Here is a 20,655-nt window from a genome sequence, read left to right as displayed (position 1 = left end):
AAAGATACGATATCTCCCCTGCACCCCATAATGCATTTCTGAATTAGTCCCTGAGGAATCCCTGTGATGAAAGCATTGGCTCACTGCCCTATAAAGATTTGAATCCCCACATAGGTAGGGTGTGAAGACCATAGTTTGTGTATCCCTCATGATGTAGCTGGAATATTACATAACACAGTACAAAGCCACATCAAATTACTCAAGTCATCAGACAATAAATACCCTGGCATATTCTCAAAGTGTGGAAAAGCAGTAAAATCCATTTAGGATATAGTCATAAACTCCCAGCATAGAAAAACAAATCAACTGAAACATATTTATTGTTCATACATATTTGTGAGTATTTGACACAAACTTAAATTTGAATATTCTAAAAAGAAAACAGACTTCAAAGAGTTGAAGAGAGATTGCAATAACAAATCAACATTTTGTTATTGTATGCTTTTATTGAATGCATACATAATGTATTGACTATGATGCAACAATGCATGTTCATTGTAAAATATAGCACATTTAATTTGACATATAACATTGTATTTCAGTATTGGCTGTAAAGTAATACTGGTTTAATATACCAACAAGGTCACACTTCTAGTTTCTGTGATCTTAAATAAACCAGCACTGAAATATAAAATACTATTTCATTTAGGAGCCACATCCTTTATTTCTACAAGATCCATAATACTTGAATGAATTATTAATTATTCGAAATATTTCAGCAGTAGATCATCTTTTTCTAAAAGATATGGATTAAATGTAGCATGTACTCATTGGAAACCAAATGACAATTTTCACACCAAAATTATATTAATGCTTCAGAAATAAATGCATGGTCAAATGTGATAACAGTCATTATATTACTGGCTGATATATATGTGTGATAACAGTCACAATATCGTTGGCTCGTATATATGTGTGATAACAGTCATAACAGTATTGGTTCAGCACAACTTCCGAGACAATGTTTGGCACAATTGTTTGGTGGGTTACACTTGTTGGCACATTCATATGTCAGTGTCAGAGGAAGACTTTCCTCAATCTTCGCCAATAACGGAAACGTATTACAGTGTCCTGTCGTCCCTCGTACAATGTACATGGATGGAGTAAACATATTCCATGTAATTTCCATCAGTTGATCAGTTGATGAGGAATATATCTTGGCGTTCATTACTCGATGAATTGAAAACATAGTCACTTTTTTTACTTCAGATGCTGTCTTATGCATTTTCTCTTCCATAAACGACGATAAAATGGTTCATGAGGATTCATTTAGTTTGTTCATTGTTCAATTGAAAATAATATGTCAATCTTAAAAACAGTTATGCAACTGACACTTGAACAGTAAATAAGTCTACTTGTTGATAAATGCAATTGAATTTATAAATAAATACCAAAAGACTCCAGCCTGAGAAATGTAAATGTCATTTTATCTTGTGAGAAGAAAGGAGTACATAAGGGAGACAACTCTTAAAAGCATAGCATCCCTTCACCACAGCACACACACATATATATGCATCATCCACACATACAAAAACTCACAGACATCTTGCATAGGCAGTTATGGATGGATTTCATGATATAACTAGTCTCTACACTTTGTCTACATCAAATGGTCCATCTGTCAGAGGTAGTTCTCCACTCTCAGTAATTGTGACATCTTCGGTCGGCTTGTCGTATGCATCAGTTGGTGTGTCCTCGATGGCCTTCACAACATTCATACCTTCTATGACCTTGCCAAACACAACATGGTGCCCATCCAGCCAGGGAGTAGGCACTGTCGAGATGAAAAACTGGCAGCCGTTGGTGTTAACGCCTGAAAGGGAAACATATATTGACATGAGTGAGTGAGTGGGTTTTACACAAGTTTTAGCAATATTCCAGCAATATCACGGCGGGATGCTTTACAAATTGTACCCATGGAATAAAACATGGGCCTTCAGTGTTACGAGCGAATGCTTTAACCACTAGGCTACCCCACCGCCCCTAAGCAACATAAAGCAGAGACACCAATCCCTCCCTGAGGTAATTATGTATATCTGTGATAACTGCCATCTAACATTAGTAACTTTAAACAAGTCATTGTAAGCTGAATGTATGGTTTTGATGAAAACATATAACCTATTGCATAATATTTAAATTTGTCCAAATTTGTCAACCTTCCTATCACAAGCTAAAATAATTGTTTATTTGTTGTATATGACAGTGCCTTCAGCAATGCTAAGCATAGTTTAAAGTACCGGTGATGTATTGGAACTTAATTCAATACTTCACCTAATCTATTTGATTTCAAGTCGGTTCAAATGGTAGTGATAGGCCCAAGTAGTAATGACTGGCCCAAATATTAATAATCAGCCCAAACTGTAATGATCGACCCAAATGGTAATGATCGTCCAGAATGGTAATGATCCGCCCAAATTGTAATGATCGACCCAAATGGTAATGATCGTCCAGAATGGTAATGATCCGCCCAAATTGTAATGATCGACCCAAATGGTAATGATCGTCCAGAATGGTAATGATCGGCCCAAATTGTAATGATCGACCCAAATGGTAATGATCGTCCAGAATGGTAATGATCCGCCCAAATTGTAATGATCGACCCAAATGGTAATGATCGTCCAGAATGGTAATGATCGGCCCAAATTGTAATGATCGACCCAAATGGTAATGATCGTCCAGAATGGTAATGATCCGCCCAAATTGTAATGATCGACCCAAATGGTAATGATCGTCCAGAATGGTAATGATCGGCCCAAATTGTAATGATCGGAACAAGTAGTAATGATCGGCCCAAATTGCAATGATCGGCCCAAATGGTAATGATCGGCCCAAACTGTAATAATCGGCCCAAGTAGTAATGATCGGCCCAAATTGTAATGATTGGCCCAAATTGTAATGATTGGCCCAAATCGTAATGATTGGCCCAAATCGTAATGATCGGCATCTCTGAATGGTAACCATTATCAGACACAAATCAGCCTTTCACAGACAGAACTGTTGATGGTTTACTATCCAAATGACCACTCTTAATGATTCTTCAATAGAATGCATTTGGCATGTATACGAACCTGAATTAGCCATGCTGAGCCATCCTGCACCATAGTGATGCAACGTGAAGTTTTCATCATCAAAATTATCTCCATAGATACTTCTGCTTCCAGTTCCGTCACCATTCACAAAATCTCCACCTGCAACACACAATGAGACATAACCTTCATCAAATCAACAGAATCAAGTCATTTCCCTGACTTAAACCATGTTATGGTGGAATACAATTTCTCTATAATTTTGCATAGTGACCTATAATTTTACTTGTAAAAATGCACATTCAGAATGGCCAGTGAATCATAGATCAGAATCAACAATAGCATGGTCTGTTTGATAAGCATTTAAGAAAAACATGTACTGTAACATGTTTGCATACACTTTAATGTCCCCTAGCAACACCTGAATGTGATCTTTTTCTTGACAGATATATACTTTATTAACATGTATTTATCAAGGATAAATACAAATGGTTTGCCATAACTCGTGACTGTATATGTCATAGTGAGTATTGTTTAACGCCCCTTAGAACAATATTCCATTTATATCACTGCTTGTCAGCTTGTGGGAGGAAAACCCTAAGTGATGCAGGTTTCAGACTTTTACCACTTTGAAGAAACAAATGAGCATGGGTCTGGTGCTGACAATATTGGCGTGCCCAAAGGATGCAACTCTGTACACCAAATTGTGGTGCCTTAGATGGCTAGACCACACGTTCCCCTGTGTATATTATATAATAATACCTCCATGTCAGAATGATAAGATCTGATTGGTCCACGTGATCGTGATAAAATACTGTGTAGTCCGCCTTAGAGGGCAATAAATTTCTCAGTGGGGGAATAAATCTTTTATGCGACGCCATGTGCAAGTTAGGCTGTACATGGATTTCTAAAAGGGGGAAACAATCCCTAATACCCAACTTCAAAGCAAAAATCCGCAAGCTTTTTCGGAGTCAATCGGAGTCATGTGACATGGGGCGAGCTAACCTCAGCTCAATCGATCAGCTGTTTTCTATCAATTCTGAATTTGTTAGAATTCTTTTACAATGTTATACTAAACCATGTAGGTAAGATAAATTTATTGTAGCGGGATCACTTTGGGTACATGGGGTTTTATGCATCCCTCGTTAATAGTTTTTATACCATTCGCCTCCAGCTTGCGGTATAAAACCTAACACAGAACACATAAACCCCCATGTACCCCGAGTGATTCTGCTACAACTTGTAGTATCAATCAGGACATATAATGTGTAATTCATCACAGCTCTTATGTTATTTGCTAATCATGCACAATATTTCTTGAATTGGTTCATTTCCAGGTGTCATTATCCATTGTTTTATCATTTAAATCTGATTTTTTCACTTTGACCGAATATTTGATCAACCCCAACAAACCTTGAATCATGAAGTCCTTGATGACCCTGTGGAAGATGCTGCCAGAATAGCCAAATCCCCTGGAGCCAGTTGCCAAGGTAACAAAGTTATCAACTGTTCTTGGAACTGTTTCTCCAAACAGGCCAATCACAATGCGGCCAGCTGGATTATCCCCGATTTTGACATCGAAGTAAACCTTTTTGGTAACTGTTGTGTCGCCAGCCTGAAGAGAGAAGACGTACCAACTCAATCATCAGATCATCAAGATTTGTTATAATGGACATTTAATCTCAAACTTTGGACATTCTGTACATGTCCTTCAGTACACATTTATTTACTGAATAGAACAAGAAAACAGCATTATCACTATCCCCCCCATGGGGCTCATAAGAATTTTGTTTGTTCATATAATAGTGAATAATATGGAAGTTAATAGTAAATTTAAAAAACTCCTATATATCCTTAAGAAGAGACAGGGCATCGATCCACATAATTGGGATACGATGACATGCATCAACCAAGACAGCGAGCCTGACCACTCGATCATGTTAGATACCTCTTATTACCAGTGAGTGACATTGAAGGAAACATTGATTTCAAAGAAAGGCAAACTGAGAAAAAACACAAAAGTATTCTTCTTGTCAGCACATTTAAATTCCAAAATTCTAAACATCATTAATAGTGCCCTCTGAAACATTTGAAAAATACTTGTTTCTTTCACTGTATTGGACCCGTGAAGATTCCGGAGTAGAATAGGTCTTCAGCAACCCATGCTTGTTGTTAAAGGCGACTAACGGGATCGGGTGGTCAGGCTCGCTGACTTGGTTGATGCATGTCATTGATCCCAAATGCGTGGATTGAAGCTCATGATATCAATCACTGGATTGTCTGGTCCAGACTCGATTATTTACAGACCGCCGTCATATAGCTGGAATATTGCTGAGTGTGGCGTTAAACAACAAACCAACAAACTATATCAGACTGCTGATGTTGCAGTTTTACCCATGCTCCTGTTATGTAAGTAATGGGACAAAAGTCATGTTCACTATGTCCAGTGTTATAATCTCTGTGTCAGATTCAGAACTAAAAGAATGAAAGGAAGTATTAATGTGGATGGGGGAGGGGGGGTATGTCACAGGTTATCTCATTAAACTTGATTCCTCTTTCTGTATCTGCCAGAGGGAAAGCTTGCAGATAAATTTCTATTTCAGTCATTTCCAAAGATGTTTAAGCAAAATATGCTCAAGTGTTGGGCATGGACAGAAAGTTGTGGACTGTAACTTGCATCTGTTGTCTGTACTGTGTTCAACAGTTTAAAACAACATGTAATTGGTATGGGAACATTATTGCAATGATTAAACAATTCCAATCACTCAGTCAAAGATTTGTTGAGTCACTTTGTTCCAAAATGCCAACAATGTATCAGTGTACATGACATAAACTGAATAAGCCATAGACATCCAGTTTGTTATTACCATGAAATAGATTACATAGAAACACCAAAGAATATTTTGTTCAAAAAAGGTCTTCAGCAACCCATGCTTGCTGTAAAAGGTGACTATGCTTGTCGTGAGATGTAAACAGCCAAAATATCCTCATAATACAAGTTAAATCCTACTTATTTTGTAGTCTCCATAAAAATAAATCAAAGTTACTTTTGAGCTAGCTAGCATGATCATCATATATTATTTAGCAAGTCTATGCTTATTCCCTCAGTTTCACTATGCCTTTGGTCCTGAATTCCATGAATATTGCAATAATGAGTCACCAAATGGATGCCAGGGTTGACACCTGGCCTAAAATGTGTCAGCATTGCAATAAACACCTTACTTTGGACATTGAATTCCATAATGTAGTATGATAGAAGTTTGATTGAATAATATCATTTGCTATCTTAAACTTAAAATTTTAACTGTTGATCTAACTTCTATGAACGTATAAAAGGTTAAAATGTTTATAGTCTTCATTGAATGTATAGTGTAGATGATGACTTCAGTTTAGGATAAGTAATATAATTATTATTCTGACATTACTGTCATTATTATACCTTCAAATTATTACAAATCAAAGTTTTATTTTATTTTATTTGTTCACATTAAACATAGAGAGAGGTACAGAGATTAGGGAGATTAATTCAATTCTTAATTCTTCAGGATATTACAACTTACAAAATTTTTATTTGTATTATTTTGCAAATATTACAGAGACTTGATAAAGTGATACTAATAAGTAAGGTCCCTGTGCATGTAAGTAAGCTTTTAATTGTTTTTTCAATGCATCTTAGAATAGTCATAAATGGCGTCTGCTAGCCCAGCTAGAGCCAGCTGGTAACAATAAATCACCTGCTGTCAATCAGATCTACTGACTGGGCTGACCTGGGCAGAGGAATGCCGTACTGCAGAGTTCAAAGAAAACCTGCTTGCTCACTTTTGAACTAAAAGTATATATAGTAGGCCTACAGACGCTACCAGATTGCAATGGCATTTCGCTTTTATTTTTTCTCTAATTCCTACGCCTATAAACATGTTTATTGAGAAAGAGAAACAATATTTCTGGAAATAAAGTAAGTTAGACTTAAATAAGTTTGATATGCAACCAAAAACACTCATACAGCGACGTGTTACAAAAGAGTAGCAAATCCCCAAAAATTGTGTTTTACCTAATTCCCACTTTCATAAACAAACACTTTTGATAAGGCGTCCCATTACACGTGAAAAGCAATAGCCAATACAAACTCCTTCAACTGCACGTTTGGAAAATTTATTAAGCAACTTCTGTTATTGGACAGCAAATAAATCCAAGGCAAATAAATCGTCTGCTTGTGCAGCAATCAGACGAGATATGATCGATAACCCAAAGTTCACGACCTTTGACCCTGATCACGAGACCCGGAGGGGATGTTTGTCTACGTTCTGCTTTATTGGAATTCCCGGATATTTCAACATTCATACTTACGCAAACTTGGATATGCGATGTAAACTTACCTGGCAAACAGCAATTACGCTGAGAGCGGCAACAGCAAGGACGGATACACTTTCCATAATTCACCTCTCTCGTCTGCCACGTCGGCCACTGGAGCTGTTCCCCTGAGTGTTAGTTTCGTACACAGCTTCTGACTCCTTTGTCCCTCCCCCAAACGGAAGAGCGGCGTCTAAACAACAGGAAATTCCAGTTGGCAACTCGTGCACACGTGGAGGGGGGTGTCTCCGTTTCAGTTACAATTGGGTCACTGCTCTTAACTGAGTGGTGTGCTACTTACAATTGTACTCAAAAGCATATGACACGATAACAGGCACTTTTTGTTTTGATATTTTCTATTTATGTTCTTATATATAAGATGTCTATATAAGCGCTCACAATTGCCATAGCCTTGACTGTGTTGAGATTGTTGTGGACTAAATAATGGTTTGCGGTATTGGTATAAAGTCTTAATAGGCATTAGGAATATTGGTTTATTTGAAAAAGGAAATCGATTTTGTTCCAGTGAAAAAAGATGTACTTTTACATGGCAATGAAATACCAATATATGTTGTGGAGAGCAAGTGGAATTTTCTCAACACATGTGCAATTCTTTACTCCTTGCCTTTGACCATTATTTTGGTTTAAATAAAGGGAAAACAATTAGTAAAGTAACACATGTTTAATCTAATATTAGGTTTTTTGTTGTGATCACTACTTATGAGTGCACTGAAATAAAAAGAGTGCACTCAGACTAAACAAGTCTTTATACATACCTAACACACAGGTGTGCTCATGTCTATATTACCCAGTGAATATCATATCTCCATATTATTATGATCAATAACCTGGACCATTGCTGTCGATTTCAAAGTACACTCATGAGCAAGAGAAATACTGAAAATTGGAGAGTTACAAAATGAGTGAGTGAGTGAGTTGGGTTTAACGCTGCTTTTAACAGTATTCGAGTCATATTGCGGCGTGTCAGCTTAATGTGGGAGGAAAGCCAGAAGTGATGCAGGTCTCAGACATTTACCAGCTCGGTAAAACCCTCGAGCACGGGTATGGTGCTGACAAACCTAGAAACATAATTGGGGCGAACCGGGATTCGAACCCACAATCATAGGTTTCTGGCGTGACCAAGGGACGCAACTCTGCACAGCGAATTGCGGCGCCCTAGACTACTGGGCCACCCGTGCCCCCACTTACAAAATGAAGGTTTGGAGGTTTATATGGGCAGGGTATTTTCCCCAATTGAATGGAGATACAGTTTCCAAGATATTTGAGGATGTGGATGGCCATTTTTTGCAAAGTAAAACTTAACATGGTAATTTATATAGTTCATATTTACATGACTAGAGCATGTGAACCTTGATTTAAAAGCACTAAATGTGATTTTATTCAGAAAGTTATTAAAAATAATTTTTTGTGATATTTATTTATCTTAGAGAAATATGAAGTGATTTGAATTATTGATGTTATTGACTAATGAATAATCATTCCAGGCCTCTCCTCTGATTCAGTGCATTGTTTCTGAATTAAATATGACACAAAATCAGATATTGATTCCTGGACTTGGAATTGTGGTAACTGAAATATGTACCCAGTGTTTTGAGTTTTCAAGATTCAACAAGTCACTCTGTCTTACATGATTCTTCAAACCAGGTGTCCTGGTCTTTGAATCTTACAAAGAACATAAAGACCCTCCAAAAGGAGTAGTGTGGGTCCTGATACCAAGCTACTGTCATGCTTATTTTTTATGTTGACAGATGTCTGCTGAGTGGCATGGGTCCATCAAAATAAAGATCGATTGTTGCAGCTCAGTATTATTTTATTTGATTTGTCATGAAATTGTCTGGGCATGTCGGTTCAGTGGGAAACAATTAATGCTGATAGGGTTTAAAGTGCAGGATGTGTAGTATTTTTAAAGAACCATGTATTTACTTCTGATTTTGGCTTTTATCTCTTCATTAGAGGATTGCATTGGCCTGAGACTACATAGAATGTATTTGATTAACATTATTTTTAAAAGTTAATACCGGTAGTGTAATTTACAAAAAGAAAAGAAAAATTTAAAAAAATGTACTTGTATCTTATTTTCTCATCAAATGAAATTGTCAGGCATATAAAAATTAGTCTAAATTAGTTTTATTTTCTTCTCTGATCGGTTGATCCATAAAAAGCAAATAAATAATGTTGCCTACCATATATTACTATCTTTAATACAACCCTGCCTACAATAGGGAGTAATATACACAGATAATAGGCCACACCTGTCCAAGATATGTAGATGTACAAGTCCATGTAGAACAGACACCCATTGTGTAGATTAAAAACATGGAATATAGCTCAAGTGAACTTATATGAAACAATGTGATGAAATAGTGAGTTGAGTTTAACGCCGCTTTGAACAGTATTCCCGTTATATTACAGTGTGTCCACTTAATGGGGGAGGAAAGCTTAATGTAATTTTAATACCCACAAGCATGGGTATATGGTGCTGATAATGAAATCGGGTCAAACGGGGATTCGAACCCACAACCATAGGTTTCTGATACAACTCTGCACAGCAAATTCTGGCACCTGACACGCTTTGGCCACTCGGGCCCCCTAGGTTGAAATAAAAACAAACGGCTGATATTCATTTACTTACACATTTATTTGAACACGGGCATAGGCAATGTTTGACAATTTCCATGTATGTACCAAGATGGATCCAAGCAGGCCACGGACATCGTACTAACCATGCTAACAACGGACAGTAAACATCCAGAACTGAACAAATAACCAGTAACACATTCATAATCTACACTTACAAATGACAATGGCTTTACAACTCAAAACTGAGAATGATAATCAGGCCATGATAAATACCGTTTCATCCAAACACTAAATTGTGAGAACAGAGAGGGCAAAGATAGAATTGTATTCTTTCAACAAATCAAAAACAGATAGCCCCAAACAAACTCATAACATCTTCCAAAGATTACTAATCCTTAAAAGCAATTCGTAAATCTTGTGTACTGCTCCTTCTAGGAATCACAAATTTAGTTACCATGATAGACCTATCATTCATAAAGCAAGCTCTGAAGCTTATAGCATGACACCTTGCAAAAAAATCACAGCAAATATTCAAACGAGGTTCAATATGTGTGGATGATCAGTGGTAATTTATTATGGCCTAGTAATGGAACAAATACTACGAGTTAGTCCGGGCTGATCAAAGCTATACTGGTACCAAGAGAAGAAGAAAGAGAGAGCAATGACTGACGGATGGACAGGCAGACAGACTGACTGACAGACAGACAATATGAAGACTGGAAGCATGTTTTCTGTATTGGCATCACATATCAAAAATGGATTTGAAAATTATCTTGAATCAAAACTAGTTTGTATGTTACAAACATGATTAAGTAGATATGATGACACAGATGCAACAAGGCTGTTGGGTTCCAAGTTCTCCACACCATTGACCTAGAAATGATATGTTGCATCATATAATAATAATGGAATTTACTTAGCTTGGACAATTTTAAAGTTGATTTTTATGTTGGAAGAATTGACTTAATTTCTACCATGTTCTACAGATTCTGTGGATATGGGCAATACTGCCAAACACTAATTCTGAGAATTACCTGTTTTATTTGGGAAGGAAGAAAACTTACAGTAACCCACTTGTAAATGTGAAATTTGAAAATAGTGAGCGAATTTTGTTTTATGCCACTTTTAGCAACATTCCAGCAATATGACGTCAGGGACACCAGAAATGCCTAACACATTTTACCCATGTGGGGAATCGAACCCGGTTCTTCGGCGTGACAAGCGAACACTTTAATAACAAGGCTACCTCACCGCTGAAATTAAAAATAACTGAGAAACCCATACTGTTTTGAAGTCCTCTGTTTGGAAGAATACGGTACCTTGGAACCCAGAACCTTGGTGCAATACTGTGTTGTAATGCTGACATGTTCAGAATATAAGCCAAACACCAAAATCCTATTTATGACAGCACTGCTTGATGACTGTCCTAGTCACCTCATCACCATAACAAAGGTTGCATTTATATCTGGTTTGAACATATCAACCCATTTAAATTCAAAAGTATGTCTGTAAATATATACTGACACACTATGAAAACGGGAAGTGGAATTTGGGAAATATTTTTCAAGCGAACTGACAGAATACAAAAAAGTTGGTATGTGGTAGTGAGGGCTGAAGGCATGCAACATTGCAACAATGTTGTCTGAGTTTGAATCCTCATTCACATTGTCATGCTTGGACATAAATTTCCAGTCATTTGTTACTTATCAAGAGTCAAAATCCACTAATCGTTTCAAAATGTTTCAGTATACAAAATTCTGCATACACAACATATTGAGAGTATTTCTTACATACCATACCTACCTAGTATTTATTCTCTGCATTTAAAGATCAAAAGTAACATAACCAAGCAATAATCTGCTTAAGCAATATATCCTTGATATACCAATAACTTAATATTCCATGGTTGGAGTCACTGAAGCAAATTCAACTTCAGATGTTGTAAGCTCTGATTTAGCAAATAGCCTTCTATAATGAACACAAGTGTAATCAAAAGTCTTGTTTAACATTACTGCTCCTGTGAGTGAGTTGGTGTAACATTTAACTGTATTCCAGTTACATCACAGCGGGTCAACTTAATGTGGGAGGACAAGCCCAAGTGACATCAGACGGTGCACAAACATAACAGAAACATAATTGGTGCGAGCCTGGATTTGAACCCACAATCGTAGGTTTTGGACTTTGCACATGAATGTGAACACCTTAGATGACTGGGCCACCTGTGCCCCACTGATCCTGTGAATTGTAAACTTTGAAAATTCTGTGGTCCTTTTGAGTACTGATATCCAGTTGACTGTACTCCAAATCTGGACATATCTGCATTGATCTTTTAAAACATTTATTTATGGTGAGAGTTAGGAACAGGTGCTTGTTGATGTTTGTGTGATGGAAGTACAGAGAACATAGTTGAAAGAGATGAAAGCGAACAGAACTGAGAGATGAAGTAGCCCAAAGAATGACAATCCTAGCACTTTCAAACAATACTGAAACAATGCAGTACTTGGCTGAGAACCTAGAACAGTATAGGATTCTATACTGTAACACCTCATAACAAATAGGAATTAGTTTGAAATTTCGAAAATCTCAAATTGTAAGTTTGAATTCATACACTCACTATGAAAACAACAACCAATATTCTAAAAAAAATGTTTGATTTAGAATGCTGAGATAAAGCCTACACAAGTCCCCCCAAAATCCTACCCGTCAAAAATATCTGTCTGACTTTTGTATAAGGACTGTAAGCTGTGCTTGTACACAGAGCTACAATATCCAGAAAGACGAAGCTTTGAAGTGATTGTTGGGACTGACTCCCCGCAGTTCACTCACGACAAGTGAATCAATGTCAAACATCATAAAATACCTAATATTTTTCATATGTACAATTTTACACCACGTTGCTCACACTATAGGCAAAACATATGTACAACTTAAAATACATGTGGGTACGTATATACTGCTTCGTCATTGGACACGAGCAATCCCATTGAGAACCTTATCAGTAGGTCCCCATGAGACATGGCAATGCAATACATACTCCATGTTAGATACCTATGTATACTTATGTATATATGTATATCTGAGTTCTAGCATGCTAGTCAGCAATGCTATTTCACAATGGTGATCAATGGGAGTCTATAACATGAGAGATATGTTGAGTGAGGTAATTCAAGTCCTATGTTGTCTCCTCTCATGGGTGATACCATCCAGCTACACGTTTCGCTGTGACGTTGTTACAGAGTTCTTGAGTGATGTCGGTTGTAACAGCACAATCAGGTCATCAGATTATTTCAGTAATACTAGACAACAAGTTACAGTGAACAAGACATGTGCTGTCTCAGTTGTTACAGGATCTTTCTGAGCCATCCTTCATGGACTATATAACCATAATATTGTGCAGAATAGGTTTAATGTAAGTCTACTTTAAGATTGCTGAAATGGAACCGATTTGAAATTATTTTATCCAAAAAAAGAACCATAGGACCAAGTGATGACTTGAAACATTTCAAAATACAAGTAGTGAAATTCCTGTTTACGTATAACTACACAATATGCCCTTTCTCTGGGACGAAGGACCACATTCTTGACGAGCACAGAATATCGACACTGACCCAATCAGTTTAAGGGAAACTGATCCAATCAGCATATCTGTCGCACTGACCATAGGGAAACTGATCCAATCAGCACCTCCGTGACATCCACCCAAGGCACTTTCCCCTTCTCAAATAGCACTAATCCTCTTGGAGACCTGTGTCCAGGTTGGACTGGGCACAGATGCAGCACATCTACAGATTTCCACAAGCTTCAACAGCGGCATTTTGTGATGGCAAATCTCAGAACGATGCTATGGTAATCCTATCAGGCTTGATGCTTGTCAAACTGGCGGGAAAATGACACTCGATTCCTTCCTTGTGGCCATCATAGCAAAGCTGTAAGGATCTGTCACTCAATGATAATTCAGCACGACTTGCAGAGCACAAATACTGACCAATCAGAATTCAGCAAGGTAGAACCATCTGCTTAGAGCATTAAACCATTTCCTATGTCAACTGTAGCTGCAGCAGCACATCATTCCATGATGAAAACCTGTGTTCCTTCACTTTGAGCTGAAGAGACCAGTTGTTACTGCTGGTTAGCCTTTTCGTTCATGCAAGCAATTACGATTGCTCACTCCTGTGGATTCTACGTTGGTAATAACTCAAATTCGTCATTTACATGCACCATGGGTACATGTAAATCGTCTATAACGGGTGTTGTATTGTAATCACAAAGTCCACACGCCTTCAAGCGCCATTCCCAGTCCATCTTCTGAACGGCAAACAGGGACTCTGCTTCGTGGTGGTGTCGCATCAAAAGGAACTCCTGCAAAGGTCAAGAATTTCAAGATTATAAGAGTACTGCTACAAAATAACTGATGGGATATTGCATATACTAAAAAAAATGCATCTTCCGATCGCTTCACACACGATTTCGCCGAAATTAATTAAAACAATATTAAAAGGAATTTTGAATAAAATTAATAACATAACTCATTAAGTCTTGTATAATGCGCATCCCCTTCTACACAGCTGTGTTTTTTTGAAAAAAAAGTGTGCACTATACTCAAGAAAATACGGTAATATTAACCATTAATAGAAACAACAACTACTATCTTATTTTTCTATAAATAGTGCATAGTTTGCTCATTGTCTTAGTGTTTAAAAGTCAAGTCTTTCTCTGCTGCATTCATACTAGCCAGCGTTAGAAATTGGCACTTGTCCTGTAGTCCTTGCCAAACTGCCCAATAGTTACGGTATCATAAGGACTAGTAGAAATTTGCTATTTTTAAGGGTTTTGCTATTTTATCATTATATGGACTAGTGGACTACGAATATTAGTTTCTACTGCTGACCAGTTTTATGTAATGACAGCTGAAAATTCTGAGCTTGATGCTTGACAAAAAGATACACCAAGAGTATGCTTAACATAGAGCATACATAGAGCTGTATCCCTATCCTCAAAACATTGTGTGCATATATATATGAACAGCAAAAGAAACACCATGTCATGAAAATAATCCGTGCAGTCGTCCTAAAGCCAGGTTTCTCTGATTCTTCGTAAGTCTTGCAATGGTGCTAGTATCGATGCAAGAATGTTGAATCCAAGCATTGGGTGCTGTTTATCAGAAATGGCACAAGGAAACACAAGTGAATTTTGAGTTTCAGTGAAAGCATTTGGGACTTTGTACGTTTGATAAGCTGCATATTAGAGACCCATTATATCCATAAATCATGTCAACGTTTGGCCGTTAACATTAAATATGGATACAGACTAATGTCAACAATGAGATACCTCCAAAACATGCATTGATATTTCAGTGGAAAACTTTCATGAACTATTTCCATGAAGTGGCATTTGCTCTGCCGTTCATTATACATGTTTGACCTTTGATTAGTGCTTAAATTCTTGAGTTGCACTAACCATCAGAACACTCAGAATGCCTTTTAGAAATGAGAACGTGACCTCTTACCTTTATCTTGTCATACTTGTCCCCGACATCTTGAATCCAGGATATAAACTGCCTGCCATTGTACCTGGACCTAACATGCTTATCCTCAGCCTGGAATGCAAAGGGTGAGACATTGATTATGAGGAGCCAGTTTTGAGGACTTGATGTGATAAACAGCAACTTAACCTGAAATGTTTACTAGCCTGAGTAGCGACACCCCGTCAGGCCTGAAATTCTGCCCTCAGGTACCTTTAACATTACACGAACTGACCCCTAGTCTAGAGACAATCTGCACCCTGGGATAGTAATCCGACTGAATATACTACCCATTGTTACCCCATTCTCTGACTACCATCATCTGAAGTTACATGTTACACTGTGACATTCAGCAGTGTTCCAAATTAAGCCGGATCCTGGGGTCTGTGAGGTTTGCTGCTGTGGTATTCAAATATAGGGACCCCTTAATTGTCAGTTTTTAACACTAGGACATTAACAAGGACCCATAAAGTTCATGCATAATTTCACCGCACTCTGCAATATTCCAACTATATGACGGTGGTCTGTAAATAATTAAGTCTGGACCAGATGACCCAGTGACTGACATAAGCATTGATCAACGCAGTCAGGATACGATGACATGCATCAACCAAGTCAGTGAGTCTGACCACCCGATCCCGTTAGTCGTCTCTTACAACAAGCATAGTCGCTTCTTACAGCAAGCATGGGTTGCTGAAGACCTATTCTACCCCGGGTCTTCACGGGTGTAGCAATACATGCAGATCCGCCAGTATCCTCCCTTCCCCTGACCACTTCCACGGGGTGTTCAAACCTGCGCCACGACCTCACTGCTCAGTGTTGCTTACATTAGGCCACCCTACCCACCCACCTGTTCCAACTCCTGCATGTTGTAGATTTCTTCATCCTTGAGAATGGTGCACACTGAGAGAGGCAGACTCTGATTGGCTAATGCCCTTGCTGCCCTCCCGTGCTCCCTCAGAATCTCCTGCTCTATAGACAGCATCAGCTTTTCCTGAAATAAACAACACCCCATCATACAGTGACAATTCTCATTTCTATAAGGTTACTATATCTTCCAAAATGCGAGACTAATGTATATTGACTGATGTTTTACTATACACAAGCTTCAGACTTGTGGATAAAGGTGCCGAATGATGTAAATATATTTAACAGTCAACCGGCTGATTCTGTGAGTGAGTGAGAATGATTTATGTCTGTTTTATTAATATCAAAGCAAAACATGGCAATTGACATCAAGAATTGGCTTCTTACACTGTAACTATCTGGGGAATGATACATGGGTCATTGAGTGAGTGAGTGAGGTTTGACGCTGCTCTTATCAATATTCCAACAATAACACGGCAACGGACACCAGAAATGGGTTTCACACAAAGTACCCAATCGGGGAATCGAACCCGGATCTTCGGCATGACAAGTGAACACATATTATTGTTTCATGTTGAGTGATGCCCTAAGTAGCATTACCCTCAACCCCTAGTGATATCTGTTGCAAAAATTGCTTCGTTAAAGCAAAGTATTTATGGCACAGAAAGCAATTTGTTCTCCAAATCAATGTTATGGGTGCAGTGAGGCGAGGTGAAATAAAATTGTGTTTAATGTGGCATTCCAAGACTATTGCACTTGCGACGTGGATGCCCTTTTGTCTGTGGCTGCTTGTACTAGTCCAGAATGATGTCAGTTTTATAGTGCCTGCCCACTGAGAAACCATGCCACAGTTGAACATAGAAACCCCAATCAGACCAGTTCTTCTTCCCCTTAACTTCAAGTGCCAAGCAGCGTAACAAGTACCATCTTTTAACATCTTTTGGTTACAGTGAGTGAGTGAGTGAGTGAGTGAGTGAGTGAGTGAGTGAGTGAGTGAGTGTGAGTGAGTGTGAGTGTGAGTGTGAGTGTGAGTGTGAGTGTGTGTGTGTGTGTGTGTGTGTGTGTGTGTGTGTGAGTGAGTATGGTTTTACGCCGCTTTTAGCAATATTCCAGCAATATCCCGGCGGGGGACACCAGAAATGGGCTTCACACATTGTACCCATGTCGGGAATCTTACCAGGGTCTTTGGCGTGACGAGCGAACGCTTTAACCACTAGGCTACCTGACCGCCCCTCTTTTGGTTACAGATCACCAAGGGGATTGAACCACCGACCTATCACTCTGTGACCAATGTTATAGTGCTATAATTATTGTTGTGCTGCCTCGAGCAGGCTACTGACCCTCTCTATGAGGTGCTGCAGTCGGAGGTTGTACCGAGCCTTCTCCTGCTCCTGGAACAGCTCCCGCATGGGTCCCTCCACAGACTGAGGGGGCGACAACTGCAAAACAAACAGGAATTGCTTCAGCCGCTCTCTGAACAAAACTACTATCATATAACAGACACAAACACAGCACTTAGTCAGCCACAGCACATACCAGCACTTATAAGGGGGAGATAAATGAAATTCAAACATAACACTTAGTCAGATGCTTTGTCAACAATGTCACTACTACTACCACTTAACAAGATGTTTTGTTTAACATTGCATTAAGGTCAAACCAATAAACACAATTAGGACGCAGGCAACGACAAGAGTGGGCAAAATTCAATATATAAACATTTGTGTGATAAAGGGTAAATCATCAAGTTTTTTTAGCAATAACATACATATGACACTATTCAAGAGTATTTTCGTGAAACATGAGGTTTCTGATACATGAAATAGACAAAATACATACATATATATATATATTTGGTTTTGAGGATGTGAATGGCAATTCCAATTCAGAATAGGTTCCCAGTGCCTTTTGCCTGTTGTAAAGCTATCTAACACTTGGAATTGCTTGTCAGGCTCTGTGACTATGTGTCATCGTGACCTAGCAATGTGGGATGACCTATTTAACTTGCTCATACTATTAAGCACTTGTATACCCTAGCACCATTCAATTATTCACAAGCTACCACAACATAACTGAAATATTGCATTATAAATAAACTTAAACAAACTGTTAAGCATGACATACTGTTGACTCATATTGACCTGGAATCCACATTGGGAAAACTATTCCAAAGAAGAGTGAGTGAGTGAGTGACTTGGGTTTAACTCGGCTGTGAACAATTATCCAGTCATTCAGAAGTAGACCTACCATTGGCACAGAGAGAGTACTGGTAGCATTGCCTTGTAGGACATAGGTACAGTTGACCATGAGGTAGTCCTTGAAGCCACTTGGAGCCTTTGGATGTACTGCACTAAGTGACTGCTGCTTGCTGGCAATCTACAGAAGGAAGGTGGATGGTTAGCATGTCACTCACAGATTAATGCTACAGAAAGAAACAAATCATCTATACACTGTCTTTTTTTTTAGTCCTTGCGGTTTACTGCTATAGTAGATGAATCCAAGGACCTAATAAATCTTCAAACTTTGATATTAGGGTTGTGATCCCTTGACTTTCATCAGTGTTCGATTTTAGCCATGAAAAACAGGCCCTTCCCACTGCTATAATATTAAACGTTAATCATTTAGGGGTCCTTAGATTCAAATACGATTGGTGCAAACGTCAAAGACCCTAGGACCAAGCTTAATTTGAAACACTGCTTTGTTGCCTATTTTTGAACACTGCTTTGATGCTTAATTTCAAACACTGCTTGAGGCTTGTTTTCAAACACTGCTAGATGCTTAATTTCGAACACTGCTTGATGCTTAATTTCGAACACTGCTTTGATGCTTAATTTCGAACACTGCTTTGATGCTTAATTTCGAACACTGCTTTGATGCTTAATTTTGAACACTGCGATGATGCTTTATTTCAAAACACTGCTTTGATGCTTAATTTCGAACACTGGTTTGATGCTTAATTTCGAACACTAGTTTGATGCTTAATTTCAAACACTGCGATGATGCTGAATTTCGAACACAGCGATGATGCTTAATTTCGAACACTGCTTTGATGCTTAATTTCAAACACTGCTTTGATGCTTAATTTCAAACACTGCGATGATGCTTAATTTCAAACACTGCTTTGATGCTTAATTTCGCACACTGCGTTGATGCTTTATTTCGAACACTGCGATGATGCTTAATTTCAAATACTGGTTTGATGCTTAATTTCGAACACTGCGATGATGCTTAATTTGGAACACTGCTTTGATGCTTAATTTCGCACACTGCGTTGATGCTTTATTTCGAACACTGCGATGATGCTTAATTTCAAATACTGGTTTGATGCTTAATTTCGAACACTGCGATGATGCTTAATTTCGAACACTGCGATGATGCTTAATTTCGCACACTGCGTTGATGCTTTATTTCGAACACTGCTTTGATGCTTAATTTGGAACACTGCTTTGATGCTTAATTTGGAACACTGCTTTGATGCTTAATTTGGAACACTGCTTTGATGCTTTATTTCGAACACTGCTTTGATGCTTAATTTCGAACACTGCTTGATGCTTAATTTCAAACACTGCTTTGATGCTTAATTTCGAACACTGCGATGATGCTTTATTTCGAACACTGTTTTGATGCTTAATTTCAAACACTGTTTGATGCTTAATTTCAAACACTGCTTTGATGCTTAATTTCAGAAAAGGCTGGTTGCAAATGCACACACATGTATCTGGGTACTCATGTGCTGGAGACCTCAACGGCACGACTGAACACCTAAACACTTGTGTCACAGCATCACACCACTTTACAAATGCTGCAGTGGTGACCTACCTGTTTCCTGATGTTCAAGTAGAGCTCAAATGGGTTTGGTGGTTTCTCGTAGGATGTAGCTGGTGGTGGGATAGGGATGGGCGCAGACAGTTGAGCTTCACCTGGTTGTTGAGTGTCTGGCTTTGGCCGTAATTTCCGCTTACGAGGATGTATATTCATATAGTCTATTTCCTCGCCTCTTTGTGACCGGATAGAGCTGCCATTGTCATGTTGAGAATTGATAGTGGGAACAGGTTCTGGGCCGCCTGCAACAGAAACAGCATCATCTATGATCTAACCACTGCTTAATTCCACCTGTTCATCCTGATTTTCAACTTCCCACCCAGACTGCTTTGACTGGGTTGTGAAATGTTAAAGCATCAGGTAGCTGTGTCTATTACATTCAGACAACCCACACCTGTCAAGGTGGCAGTTAGCTGTCCCAGCAGCAGGTGCATGTCAAATTCTAGTGTTGGGAATTGGTTAACACTA

General features: G+C 38.4%; 2 protein-coding genes across 3 annotated transcripts in view; both read right to left on the bottom strand.

The window, feature by feature from the left end:
• Nucleotides 1–302: 302 nt before the first annotated feature.
• On the bottom strand, nt 303–7,640 carry LOC124133963 (putative peptidyl-prolyl cis-trans isomerase). The gene is made up of 4 exons (XM_046498568.2): nt 7,403–7,640; nt 4,440–4,641; nt 3,069–3,188; nt 303–1,813 (listed from the first exon to the last, which is right to left on the bottom strand). Exons 1-4 carry the CDS (start codon nt 7,457–7,459, stop codon nt 1,590–1,592), a joined length of 603 nt encoding a protein of 200 aa, XP_046354524.1. The 5' UTR covers nt 7,460–7,640; the 3' UTR covers nt 303–1,589.
• A 2,376-nt stretch (nt 7,641–10,016) lies between these two features.
• LOC124133960 (ankyrin repeat domain-containing protein 11-like) overlaps nt 10,017–20,655 on the bottom strand; it is a 44,084-nt gene continuing 33,445 nt past the window's right edge. For both annotated transcript variants that reach the window (XM_046498563.2, XM_046498562.2), the window contains exons 9-14: nt 20,185–20,429; nt 18,613–18,741; nt 17,706–17,804; nt 16,349–16,492; nt 15,484–15,573; nt 10,017–14,336 (exon numbers count right to left, since the gene is read on the bottom strand). In XM_046498563.2, coding sequence (XP_046354519.2) covers nt 14,157–14,336; nt 15,484–15,573; nt 16,349–16,492; nt 17,706–17,804; nt 18,613–18,741; nt 20,185–20,429 — 887 coding nt within the window. In that variant the 3' untranslated portion in view covers nt 10,017–14,156. The remainder of the gene's footprint in view (nt 14,337–15,483; nt 15,574–16,348; nt 16,493–17,705; nt 17,805–18,612; nt 18,742–20,184; nt 20,430–20,655) is intronic.

Source organism: Haliotis rufescens, unplaced genomic scaffold (genome assembly GCF_023055435.1).
Source record: "Haliotis rufescens isolate VD_foot unplaced genomic scaffold, xgHalRufe1.0.p SCAF_17, whole genome shotgun sequence".
Classification (NCBI taxonomy): Eukaryota; Metazoa; Mollusca; class Gastropoda; order Lepetellida; family Haliotidae; genus Haliotis; species Haliotis rufescens.
Note: the sequence above shows the minus strand (reverse complement) of the source record. Positions and strands in the feature narration are given on the sequence as shown.

What these genes read in the sequence shown, in the direction of transcription:
- LOC124133963 (XM_046498568.2), bottom strand. Translation starts at nt 7,459, where the DNA reads ATGGAAAGTGTATCCGTCCTTGCTGTTGCCGCTCTCAGCGTAATTGCT. An exon ending in GCGTAATTGCTGTTTGCCAG is followed by an intron (nt 4,642 to 7,402) that starts GTAAGTTTACAT and finishes TTCTCTCTTCAG; the next exon opens with GCTGGCGACACAACAGTTAC. An exon ending in CAAGGACTTCATGATTCAAG is followed by an intron (nt 3,189 to 4,439) that starts GTTTGTTGGGGT and finishes TGTGTGTTGCAG; the next exon opens with GTGGAGATTTTGTGAATGGT.